The following is a 13,658-nucleotide window of genomic DNA, read 5'->3' on the forward strand; positions in this document are numbered from 1 at the left end:
ATTGGCAGTCGATCAAGTGTTGATTGAGATGTCGATTGAGTGTTGATCACGGCTCAATCAAAGGTATTGATCAACACTTGAACGTGGATGCCTTTGGTACACATGATCCAGCAGCTCTCATAAGGTCTCACTTGAATGGCTTGATACCCTATGAGAAGACAATAGAACAAACAACAGAAACAATGTCTCAAACCCCAGAACAATAACAGCTGCTAACAAAAAAGAATTATGCACTTGCAAGAGCTGCTATACTTCTGCTTGAAAATGACATGCAGTAGGCTTAATTTCTGATGCTCTCTCAGGTCTGGCTGCAATCGAACCTACAATTAAGAGCCGATGACTTTTTGTGCACGCTGTTAGTTGAATAACAGATTGCATATTGGTGTAACTTATGAAGAAAATAACTTCTGATGGCAAGTGAATTACCTACTTTTTGCCAGTGTTTTTCAATGATCGGATGTAAAACCTTTCCATCACACTTGAGGATTACCTGTAACTGATGGGAGCATGATTAACCAAAGATACATATTGTTTGGAGGTGTCCAGAAGTTTCAAACTTCCAGTTAAAAAGGAGTTGGGTGGACTGTTCTAATGACATTTTGTCCAGGAGTAAAATGAAAGGCAATGGGGGGTGTTACCTAACTGTAGGTAATAGCCTTCCTGATTGTGTCTTATCTTGCACTGTGTGGGTTATGGGTAATTTTGTGGCACAACAATGATTCATTTTTTCTAATTCTTTGATCTTTTCTATCAAAAAAATCGACAGATTGTCCAAACAAACCAATCCTGTACTACAGCAAGCAGCTCATTGTTTGCATGTATTGCGTGCCTATTTCTTTGGCACTATCCCTTTAGTCCCAGGCCTTTCTCGGTCTCTCACGCGCCATTTTCGAAAAAATCGAAAAGCTTCTCCAAAACAGGTGAGGCGGCTCCATAGGGTAATTATTTATGGCGTTGCGCGGGCAAGTGTTATGTCTTGAATGTCGTTTCTGCATTCGTTTCTACACCCTGTCCTCTCAAACTTATTACATGTAATAAACAATGATTAAATAGTGTTTTACTATCATCTCTGTTAAAGTTATGGGTTTTAGTCTTGAATTATAAATGCCCAAACAAATGTGTTTCTTTTTTAACTTTTTTACGGCTTATTTGTGATTTTCTTAAATTTCCTTCGGTGAAATCTTCCAAAATTTTCACAGCACATCGCATCCTGCGGGATACGAATTTTAAACACGAAAAAAGTAGGGTTTGTAGAGGCAGGTTTTTCGATTTTTGCAAATTTTTGTCTTTTACCGCTGCGAAAAAACTTGTCTTATAGATTTCCCTGTAAAGCGAGCTCCGACTAAAGCAAAATATTTACTATCAGTCTGCCAAGTTTTACGGATTTCACCCAAGGAAACGCGAGAAAATTCACTGTCAGTTTTGCTTTTTGTGCTCATGTTGGCGTCATAAAATATCCAAAAACATTCACTTTTTCCTTCGAGCGCGCGCATATTACTTGAGCTTTCGTCTTCAGCGCGCGTGCGATCGTAAAACTATAGGGAGCCACCTTAAGATAAAATTTATGACAGAAATGCCGGAGATTTCTTGCAGGATACCATTGTCTGGCACTTCAGAACACTTTTTTAACAATTGGATATGTTAGAGTACCCTGAAAATAAGGCCGTTTTAGATAAAATAGAGTGTTGTTAGTCGAAAACAGACAATTAATCACTGAAACCAGAAGCATATCAGATATGCTTCTGCTCAAACAAACAGCAAGTGTTATGGCTAAACACTATTACGCCTAAAAAGAAACACTCGATAAAAGAGCATTTTGGGTATGGCTAGGTATTCTCCAGGTTAATAAGACCTGGCTAATATAGATATGTAACTTGTCTTGTCCAAGTGTATGACAATGACCATAGTGCATTTGCATATTAAAAAGGTCATGTCAAATTTGAGAGCTTGCAGAGATTGGATGCCGCTTTCGCTATTGGTGCTTCAATTACTTGTTTGCCTTTACACAAATGGAGCTTGTTTCCTTACTGTGTATATTAAATCCTTAGCAGTGTGGGAAAAAGTACTAGAATTGAAATGTAAGATTAGGATAATTGTGAGATATAACATAAACCTCATTTTAATGATTCAGAAGTGGTGTCAAGCTGGTAAGCTTATGCAGCAGTGGGTAGACTTCTGTTTGGGGGCATAATTTTTTTTTTTCAAGGTAGCTCATGTCACTGCAGATTGATAAAGTACAATAATTATTGCTTATTGTGTTCTGCTAAGCTTATTATCCTCCAAAGAGAAAATTTTAGGGTTGCAGTCAGCCTAGGTAGGTAATGGCTTCATTGGCAAGAGAAGATATTACTGTAATGTATGTACCCTACACTCAGAGTCTGATGGGCATTTTACTATTCATTAATCATTTTGTATTTCTATACAGTTGCACTTTGTGTATGTCAACGAAAAGTACAGTAAGATGGACAATAACTTTCAGTGTGCAGTTGTTTGGTTTGATCAGCAAGTTCATCCTGCAGTCCTCTTAAGAAGGAACAATAATTATCACCACAAGCAGTTTTCCCACTAACAGAGTACAAGGATTGCTTAGGAAGGTCAATAGGTGAGTGCCTGTAGTCTTGGTTCTGCAATCGATGTTGGATGTTATTCACTATGCAAAGTTCAACCATGCCATCATACATGTAATGCACATGTATGCAAATTATTAATATATTGCTTACATGTTCTTTGTGGGAGCCTGGGTCCAATATGAATGCGCAGGAATGCCTTCTATGCAGGCTAACCTTAAGCTTGTGGTGGTGGGCTCACGCTTTTCAAAAGCGACCTGTAGCAGAGGGAAGAGAAGAGATATGACTGGCCCTCTGTTGCCCTGTTAACTTAAGGTGAGCTTGGGGGTGGCAGGGGCAGGGGGTGGGGAATTGCCAGACATTTTTGGCAATGCATCTTCAGGATGTCAAAACAATGGTAAAGATTGTGAATTCATGGCAGTGCATAAAAGATTATAGCAAAAATGCGCAAGTGAAACATATTAATGTGAAAACATGTCTGTCTTTTTCCATGTGCATTGGTCACTATCTCTCAGACCCCCTACTCTAGATCTGCCACTCTTTGCTAAGGAGATCTTAGAACAAAGTCATACCGTAAATCCTCGAATTAGCGCCCGGGGTGCTTATTTCAAATTTAGAAGAAGATTGGGGGGGGGGGGCGCTTATTCATAGGGGCGTTTAATTGAGGGGGGGGGGTGCTCATTTAATTTCTTCCAAATCGTGGCCTGACATGATCATTTTTTTAATACGTCATCTGCGCGTAAACAACAACATAAGCTGTTTATCAGCATAAAAAGGCTATCCTAAATTTTTAATCGCAGCAGTTAGTATTTGTAATTTTTTTCCAAACTTAACGTGTTCAAACTGAAACAACGCACAAATCTGATACCATACAACAAAAACCATACATCCTTTGTTGTCTCATTACTTGTCCACAAAATGGGGGAAGGGGAGGGGTGCGCTTATTTGAGGGGGCGCTTATTTTAAATTTTGGCCGATAGGAGGGGCGCTTATTTGAAGGAGGCACTTATTTGAGGGGGGTGCTAATTCGAGGTTTTACGGTATTGAATTTTTTTTGTGAGACGGATGGACTGCACGTGATGATGATTCAGTAGTCCTGCAAATATTCACATGGACAGTGTTGTTTTCTCAGCCCTTTCTCTTTCAACAGAAAGTTCAATATCTGCCACATCCCAAATATAACCCTTCCTGTAAATATTTTATCCGAAGACATTGGCCATGATTTGGGCCATGAAAATTTGGTGACAATATAAACAGGGGTCAGATTTCACAAGTGGCAAATATATCACGATTGCACTTCTCAACAACGTTTTGTTAATAAGCATCTGGAATTCAGACATTTTGCATAAAAAAAGAGTATTGCTCAATGATTTGTTTCATTTGGTCAATTATGAATGTGAGGGTTTTAGGGGTTAAATTAATAGGGTAAAATAAAAAAATAAGGGTTAAACATGTTGGGATTTCAGCTTGTGGCCACTGAAAAAAAATCCATGTTGCTGGGACAAAAATGTCACTGTAATTACGAGGTGACTGTATTTATGAGGTAATTAACTGAAAGGCAGGGCTCCACAGTTAACTTGTTGCATTTAGGAAATGAGAACCATATTGACAGCCATATATTAAATGATCAAATTTATTATAAGAAACTAAACTGTAAAGTTGAAAATATCAACAATAAAAAAATACATTACAGTACCTCAAACTGATACATATTTGTCATTTCTTTCAATACCTATTTTTATCTCAAAAATGGTATAAAAATAAATTGCATGTAATAAATTATTAATTAACAAGATTTACGTTTACAAAACATTTTGATGTACATTAGTACAGTTACTGTAAAAATAATTCACTATCTAACAGTGTGCAATTTTATATCAAGTCATCTACAAAATATTCTTTTGAACACTGATACTCTTTTTATAATTATTATTTTGATAATTTTTGTCTTAAAAAAAATCTTTCTATTATAATAATAGAAAGATTTTTTCCATAGGAAAAAATTGTATTTCCATTATAACCTGAACTCAAGTGAAAAGCACTCAATCAAGCACATTTCTTTCCTCAAATGGAATTTACCTCATTTGCTAGAAAATATTTTCGACTTCAATTGCATTTAATGACAAACATTAAATCTTGAAATTCATCAGCAATGGATTAAGTAATTTCACGTTAATTGTAATTTACGTAACTTATCCTTTTCTTCTAGAAAAAACAAAACAAAACAGAAACATTTTCTGCATGTCATTAGATAACTGTTTGACCAAATGCAAGTTCTAAGGGAAACTGAACATGTAAATTATACAGATTCACTAGGAGAGCATTTCAATAATCCTCCTTCAGACAGTTCTTTTGTAACCAATTTCTTATGTGCAACTTTATAAAGAATGGTTCCAACTTTCTGTCTAGATTAATCTTAAGTTTTTGTTTGTTTTGCATTATTTTGCGGAGTTCTCTAATAGACAGCTCATAACTTAGAAAAGGTGTGCCATGTGCCCTGTTGTACATTTCAGGTCAAATAACTTGGTGCAAAATCAGTTATGGCTAATAAATAGTTTTTGCAACTAGTGCAACCATGCTTGGCATTTTTAAAAAGCTGAAGTTTCACTTTTCCTTCAAGTTTATTCTTAATTATTACCTCATTATTAGCCTATGCATTATGTGCATTCAGATTGCAAATGACCAGATTGAGAGTCGTTATAATTATTAATTGTTATAAAAATTAAAAGAAAGTTGCCCCGCAAAAAATGAATAACGTTTTCATGGTCAAGTCCTTTGTTTTCTATTTATGTCATAACTATGTTACTTCATCTCTGTATATTTCAGAAATGAGAGAGTCTGAGATGATAAGCAGTTACATGTTCAATTCCCTTAGCCACTTTCTTTAGAAAAACTGTTAATTTTCAAAAACCACAAGAACTCTAAAGCTCAAAACCCAACTAATGGTTTCATTTCTTATGGTCACCAATCTTAATCGCAACAACAATTAATGAACCTTGGGAAAAAAAATGAAAAACAAAAACAATACAAAATGGCTCAACATCTACATTTACCAATCACAATCTACAGGCATAACTTTTTCAACAAATTGAACCAAACATTTGTTTCTGGCATAGTGATGGCAGCAGAAAATGTCAAAAATGACACTTCCAGAGTCTGCGTGGTTTTAACAATCACAGTCAGTCGAGTATTAAATCATACTAAACTGACTTTCCAGCTGATCTGGTTGGACCTGAGCGGTGTTCAGTGGATTGCCATGCTGGTCAAATCCCAGAATCCTTTGCTTATCTGTCAGGTAGGATTTGAAGTAAAATAGTTCACTCCCAGGTTCTCTTGGGATCTTGTAGAAGAGCACTTCTGGATGATCCTTTTTAACTTGATCCAGGGTGTTATATGTGCTTGGAGGGGTGGGAAGTTTCTAAAGAAGCAAATTAAAATAAATGTAATTTAAACGCACCATTTCCACAAAGTATATTTATATACATATTAATTTAATTTTACACGATTTTTAACATGATATACATGTGTTTCATTGAGTTTTGACAAAGTACAAGGGCAACCAGAGAATAGGTGGGACAGAAACAGGATCATGTGTATCCATGGTTGAGTGTCAGTCAATACCCTTGATCGACCGGTGATCGACATCTCTGTCAACACTCGATTGACATCCCAATTGATACTCGCTTGACACTTGATCGACACTTGATTGACATCTCGAGTGACACATGCTCAACAGTCGGTCAAGAGTCAGCACTACTGCAATTTACACCACCAGTACTCGCCCTCAGTTTCAATATTAAGTGATGGTCAACTCAACTGCAAGGACTGTTGGACTATTGCAATCATCTTTTCTTTGGACTACCAAAGTATAAAGTGAAGAAGTTGCAACAAATCCAGAACATTACTGCTTGTTATGTCACTGGTGCAAGGAAATATGACCATATCACTCCTGCCTTAGTACAACTTCATTAGTTGCCTGTCTCATATTAGATCGTGTTTAAGCATCTTCCTTTTGACTACAAATCATTGAATGGTCTCTGCCCACAATATCTAACAGAACTCCTGGAACATCGGAAATCAACTAGGTCTCTTCACTCGCACTTTCAAGACTGCTAATACAGCCAACTTGTAAAACCAAAACATATGGTGACAGAGCTTTTTCTGTATGCCCTCTGAAGATTTGGAACACTGTTTCTTTGGAAATATGACGATCCAGTACAGTTTTATTATTTAAGAACCTTCCTTTTTACTGAATTTATAGAGTAACTCTTGATCATATTTTTAATTTTTTTGTTTAGATTCTAGTTCTTTTAGGTATTTTGCTAGTTTTTAGTGTTTAAGTTTCTTAGAGTAAAATTATAGTTTTTAGGAATAGTTTCGTTAAGTACCTTGGGCAAATAATGGATGTGTGCGCTATATAAATGAACTGTTATTATTATTATAATTATAATTATCATTATTATTATTATTATTATTATTATTATTATTATTATTATTATTGTAAACACTACTTTCAAGCCCAGTGGCCTATCAAACTGGCACTAATTTCTCAGGTCTTGGCTTGTTGTTTAATCTTATTGCTAAATAGAATTCTGTGACGATAACATAGTCATACACTGTACCTTTGCAATGATGGTATCATCCTGTCGGTTTATCGCCACAACACTACCAGAAGTATTCTCTAACATAACCACTTGACGTGCATTCATTTCTCCGTCAAATTCCAAGACAGTGTGAGTCTTGAATAAAGCTGTTTAAAAACAAGAAATTAACTCAACAAATATTAATAACACTTAAAAAAGTCACCTGAGGTCTACTGTTAGTATGGTAGGGAGAATTTGCTACTCTAAGTACTTTGGAGAGAATTTACTATTGTAAGTACTGTAGGGAGAATTTACTGGCATGCCAGATTCAATATAGGTAGTGACTTTCTGGCCTAAGGGTGTGGGGCGGGGGTGCATCTTGAGCTATCTGCCTGAATCTCCCAGTCTCCTGCACAGGTAATTAAATTCCCCCAAATATGAAGGAAAGTGCTTTGAAGTACATCTTCACTCTTGTTTTAGCTGGTTTTTGTTTTTGTTTTCTTGAATTTTGGGGAATGTTTTTGGGATATTTGAAACATTTTTGTGGAGCTCTTTTGTTAACAACTTTTCGGGGGATAGAGAAGTTAAATTACCAGCAATCTCCCAGATAATGTTCCAATTTTTTTAGGTTGGCATCTCTGGGGGTGACCTTAATGAAACCTACAAAATTGTGGTTCTTGCAAACTTTTAATCCAATTTTGAAATCTTGGAGTCCTTCTTTAGTGCATCACAAAGTCTTGTTTTTTAGTGTTTCAATCATCTCTGAGTTTTAAAAATCATTTACTATACGTCAGTCAACTTTCTTCATACAAACAGCCCAGCCCCAATACTGGGTCCTTAACTTACTTTTCTGATTGGTGCTCATTGCATTTGTGAAAACAGACTTGCCGTCAACATACATGTAGTGACCCTGGACTGGGCCTTCTTCATTCCGAGACACAAGTTGTTGGTGGTCCAAGGTGTTCCACTCTCTGTCACTGTGATCAATGATTCTGGCAGTGTCCTCCTACAAGGTATTTAAATACTGAAATTATCACATACCCTAAGGAAAAAAACACCTCCAGCAAGTTTGGCTAGCTGATGTTTATGTGGATGCATAAGGGAGGTTAAGCATAGACATTTTTGAGAGACAGATATGAAGTTGAAGTGAAACTTTCTCTTCTTTGGCATGTACTATTGTCCTTTAGGTAAACAGTAGAACAAGAGATTTTCAACTCAAAAGCAAAACACAAACTTCCAGTTGATGTACGTGGTTCAAAAATGTCTGTGCCTACTAGTGCTCAATTAAATTATAATTACAAAATAGAAAACATGTTCTTTGTTCCTATCAAGGCATAGAAACATGCGTGAAAGTTTGGGAGTTTTCGAGTTCTCCTTAACTTTCATGACTGTTTCTATAACTTGATAGAAAATTCTGTGATGAAAGCAAGAAAGCAATTTTTCTAAGCTAACTGCAGAAATTCTTGCATGTTTATTGGCTAATTTTCATTGTCAATAGGCAGACAGACACATGAATTTATAATTTATGCAATGTGTCAATGATTGAGAGTGGGTAATTTGACAATTTGTTACAGTAAAAAACAAGTTGACATCAGTTTTTCATGCATCTGTCATGTTATTGACAATGAATTTGCCATGGCCAAAGCAGTCTGCGGATCCACTTGGCTATCGCTATCGGTTCACACCTACTTTAACAATGTTATGACGAAATTCATGATCAATAACAGGACAGATGCATGAAAAACTGACGTCAATTTGTTAAGTTTACTTTGATCATCAAAACGTAAATTCTCTTTGCTCATGCCATCATTAGGCCAACAACCTATTAGCAAGTGTTCCCACAGGATTTCTCATTCTCCCAAACTTCCACTAGCCAGTGTTTTTATAACTGAATAGAAACACTATACAATAATGATATGTTACCAACACTCTGCCTGATTTCAATGCTGGTGACAAAACGCTGGGAGGTAGCCCAAGGAGGGGGGAAGTACTCCCAGAAAAGTCAGGTGGGGGTGTGCAGCCCGCTTCCCAAAACCCTTACCCTATTTATGACCAAAATCTGCGATATTCCCTACCCTGTTTATGACCTGACCAAAAATTCGAAACCCTATTTATGACCTAACCCTTAAATCAACACCCTGTTTCAGACCTGTGTTTTAATTGGTTCCCTAGTTCAGACCAATGTTAAATTACCATAAACATAATTTGTGAAGTGATTATGTTGATTTTCTTAGCGATAATGATGAAAAAGTGGCTTCTTCTTAAAAACATACTCGTATCAAGACTAGAGTGCAAAAACTATACCCTATTTATGACCAAAATGACCAAAATCAGCTAAAATCGATATCCTATTTATGACCAAAACAGCTGAAAAACAATACCCTTTGGGGCCGCACATAACTATATACCCCATACAAGGGAGAGTCCCCTGGGGGAGGTAGCCTTGGGTGGCAACCATTTTCAGCAATAATATTTGCTAAGAACATGTATCAAACAGTTAACTATACAGTCTGTTGGAACCCCTCCCACCCCCCCCCCCCCTCCCTTAGGGCCACCCCGTTATTGTGGCCACCTCAATATTACGGCTACTTTATTCTGGCCTGAAGAAAAGATTAGTCAGCCATTTTCTTATTTAAAGGACCCCTGATTTTTTTGGCCCATATTGGTGACTGGATTAACGGGGTTCCAGTCTGTACTATATATGTTATACATGGGTGGCTGCAGTATTAGCTAGTATTCCTCTGTGCACCTAGATTTTACAAGTTAAATAAAGGTCAAGTCTGCATACGAGCCAAGTGGCCCATCAGGCTGGCACTTATCTATAGTTTCTAAATCGCATGAAGCGACTAGGGGTATTTCTACTCCCCCCTGGATGGGTTGCTAGTTCATCGCAGGGTTACCCCCATCATTGATTTTGCCGGCTCCCATTTATACATTTAGATGGAGAGAGACACTGTAAGAGTTAAGTGTATTGTCCAAGAACACAGCACAATGTTCCCGGCCAGGGCTTGACTCCGGACCGCTCAAATTTTTCAGGAGCCCAACCATTTATAAGTGCAAAATTTCTTCAGATGATAAGCCATTCTTTAAATTAAAGTAACTTCCCTGGGCTCAATAGAATTCACTGTTAATCTTAAAGGCTTACCGATCAGGGTCCCCCTGGCGAATCCCCCGGTAAATAACACTCATTTGCAAGCTTATTTCACTATAAATCTACCAAAGCGGGACGAGTTTTTTTACCCTTAAACTGAACAGCAGTGGCTGTGATTCCTGCTATGTTCGACGTGATCGAACGTTGACGATCGAACCTTCCACTTTCGAACCTATGTATGATACATGTGTAGGTACCATTCTGATAGAAATAAAGACCTATTTAGAGCCAGAAGAAGCTTTTCTACAGAACTTAACGACCTTCTTTTTGTTAATTATACTTCAGACTTGCTGAGCGTGCTTTTAATTTGTATAGATAGTGCTGTCAATAGTATTTTACAAATCAGACAGTGATTACTATACAGACACGCGAGCTAATTTTAAATATTCACACGAATTCAAAAGGAATCAGTCTCCAGCCGACGAAGGGGAAGAAAACACAAACAGCATAAATGAACTAAGTGCACAACTTACAATCTCCGTCATGTCTGTGACCTCCATAGCTATTCAAGAGGGCGTGAATTCGTAGGACTCTCGTAGCCTTCCCGTACGTCCGTCAAACGACTGAATGTCTAAAAGCAATGAGAGTCACCTTTTATCTAATTTATTTTAGAAACCGTGACATTACGTCACGACCTTTCGTTTCCGTTTTCCGTTTACCTTGCGAAAGCAAAGGAAACTTGTAATTGTCCAAGTTTATATCTAGATAAATATAAAAAAGTGTTAAGTCTGTTTAGTTTCTTTCAATACTACCGGAAATGTGCGATATTTCGTCCGGTTCGTAAGGTATTGTGATTCACAAGGCGTGACACGAGCTCAAGTCGCATGACACGCTCAAATACTTCCGCTAGGTGTGACAAGACAGTTTCGGAAGTTAATTCATGCGCTTTGTCATTTATTCAAGTGAAAGTTACGACCACGTCAAAGCGCGTTTCGTGGCGTTTTCATCCCTGTCAGTTCCCAATTTCCTTATTTCTTGCTAGGAAGGAAATAATGAAATAAAGCGAAACAAACAGAGATCATCGCCTCAAAAAGAATTTTCTCTTGTCTTTTGATTAACTAATGTAGTGGACTCAGGAAAAGCCATAAACATGATAACAATCTCCCTCCCAAGCTGGTTACTCAGGTTACATTTGTACGAAAGGTCTTATTCAATTAACTAAAAAGGACTTCAACTGAAAGATAAAAGCTGAGTGCTGCGGAACGCGAACGCTAGATCCGGAGTCCAGCTTGCTAACCCGTTAGGCCACCCCCGGAGGCCGCCCCGCCTCCACTTTAACTTGACGTAAATTCACTGTCTTGAATGTATTCTATTTGTATCGGCAATCCTTCCTCTGCCTTCAATGATTTCAACTGATTGAATACTTGCTGAATGGAAACAAAGATATTTAAGGCTCTTTGCACTAAAAAAAGGAGGTAAATGGTTAAAACAGTCGCATATTGTCACTGTTTAATAGTTCTTGATGGCACTGATTGCGGGTGGTCTTCCGCGCTGATGGTTCGAGAGTAAAAGAACCAAATAAATAATAATAATGATAATAAAACCCCCCAGAATACTGCGTCTTACAATATCCAGGTAATATTACGTTATTTTTGTTTTGTGCAAAGCTTTAATGTGTTTAGACCATTCTTTGATTACGGAGAAGCAAACATTTCATGGACAAGCTACATGTCGAGTCTTTTAACTTGTTAGTTTCGCTTCTCTCGGTTTTGTTCTCTTAGTATTCCGTGTAATCAGTTCATTAGTGTATGCCTAAACGGAGGATGAAAAGCTTTATTACAAAATTTATCTACCAATGCACTTGCAAATAGACAACTACAATATGTTCCGCCAGTCATTGGATATCATTCGGGAATTAGTTCTCAATTCGGCACGGTGAAGTGATTTGAGAAATTGAGAGAAGGCTGGCGTATTTAAACGTTTTTTTGCGATCCAATGTTTCTGGCAAATTTAAAGGGGAACTAAAAGTCATTTTTTTGTGACGTACAAAATTATGCAAGAACACTCAAAATGTTTTTAGGAAGGAAAAAGAACACGGCAATGAGCTGACGTTGGCCTAAAGAGGCACAATAATTGCTATCCGGGTGCGAAGGAAGTGACGCTTCAGATGCTAATATTTTGTTAAGTTAGAACCCACGTTTGGATAGAAACTGTATGTTAAGTTTTTTATGAAAGGTGATCTAAATTTGATATTTTTTGCATCGTCATGATGTCTCACCTGTTATCGCAACTTTCGAAAGGAAAAAAAAAATGCAAATTGTTTTTATTTAGGATATTAATTAGTTAACTAAAATTAATCTCAGTGGCTTAACACGATTGGTGGATTCTGTGGCAGTGTGGTTAGGTTCCAACGGTGTAAATTGAAAACAAAATGTTAACTATATCTCCTCCTAAATCTTACACGCACAAATGCCCTTCTACTGTTTCCAAAAAAGAGAGACCTTGCGAAATATTTCAACGGGTTTGGCGAAGTAACATGTAAAAATTTAGCACTGTCGATAGCGGCCGTGCTTGAAACTTTTGCCTACTAACGAGTTAAAATTTCGGCGCTTTTTGGCACAGTTTTGTTTTAATTTCTTGTTGACGGCTGAAAACGCCTCAGAGTGGAGACCTTGCCAAGTTAAATATTTCATCAACGTGAACTCGTCAGTTTTGTTTTCTGTATGAAACATTAAAAGTTCTATTTTCACGCTCTTTCAACTTATGCTCTGGTTTCAGCATTCAGTAACCGCTTGTATAAGACCTTATTCAGCCTCCGCCATTTTCGATGCCATCGAAATTATCGATATTGCATGGTGAAGCGAAATCTTATTGCTTTACTGTAAGTTGTGTTTCTGAATGTATGTTTAATTATCTTTAGTTGTTTCCTTCGTTTCGACCTGTTCAGAATAAAATATAATAGCGAAACTCTGCATGCATGTAAACAAAAGCAAAGCCGTGTGGTCAACTCCCTGGCTTTCACAGAATTTGTACTTGCTTAAAGGAGCTCAGTTACGGTTTGTGCATATTGAAAAGTTTAGCCTCAATTTTTCAATTCGTCGTTTGTAATCCGTGTCAATCTTCTCCATTCTTAGCCATCCTTGTTCCTTTATGGTCTGCCATTATGTCTTTGGTGTTTTTCTATCTTATTAAACTGTTATTTTCAGGTTTCCTACCATTTATAGGTAATTTTGTATGTGGCCAAAATAACTCAAAATACCGTGACTGAGCTCCTTTAACTTTTGATATGTTCCGGCTTTGTGTGATATACAACAAGTTTAAATAAGGGAAGCACATATCACCCTTATCGTTATAGGAAAAAACGGAGGCCTTGCAAAATATAATTAACACGTAACGCGATTTAGCGTGGTCCAAGTT

General features: G+C 37.3%; 1 protein-coding gene across 1 annotated transcript; it reads right to left on the bottom strand.

Annotated features, from left to right (window-relative positions):
* Positions 1-3,227: 3,227 nt before the first annotated feature.
* LOC145469805 (uncharacterized) lies at positions 3,228-11,996 on the bottom strand. The gene is made up of 4 exons (XM_081453616.1): positions 10,775-11,996; positions 7,997-8,156; positions 7,190-7,317; positions 3,228-5,985 (listed from the first exon to the last, which is right to left on the bottom strand). The coding sequence occupies exons 1-4, from the start codon at positions 10,799-10,801 to the stop codon at positions 5,758-5,760; spliced, it is 543 nt and encodes a 180-aa protein (XP_081309742.1). The 5' UTR covers positions 10,802-11,996; the 3' UTR covers positions 3,228-5,757.
* Positions 11,997-13,658: the final 1,662 nt, after the last annotated feature.

The sequence above is a fragment of the Orbicella franksi genome, chromosome 15 (assembly GCF_964199315.1).
Source record: "Orbicella franksi chromosome 15, jaOrbFran1.1, whole genome shotgun sequence".
Taxonomy (NCBI): domain Eukaryota; kingdom Metazoa; phylum Cnidaria; class Anthozoa; order Scleractinia; family Merulinidae; genus Orbicella; species Orbicella franksi.

Coding starts and splice junctions, on each gene's coding strand:
- LOC145469805 (XM_081453616.1), bottom strand. CDS start 10,801: ATGGAGGTCACAGACATGACGGAGATT. Junction 8,157..10,774: donor TCACAGACATGACGGAGATT/GTAAGTTGTGCA, acceptor AATACCTTGTAG/GAGGACACTGCCAGAATCAT. Junction 5,986..7,189: donor ATGATACCATCATTGCAAAG/GTACAGTGTATG, acceptor TTGCTTCTTTAG/AAACTTCCCACCCCTCCAAG.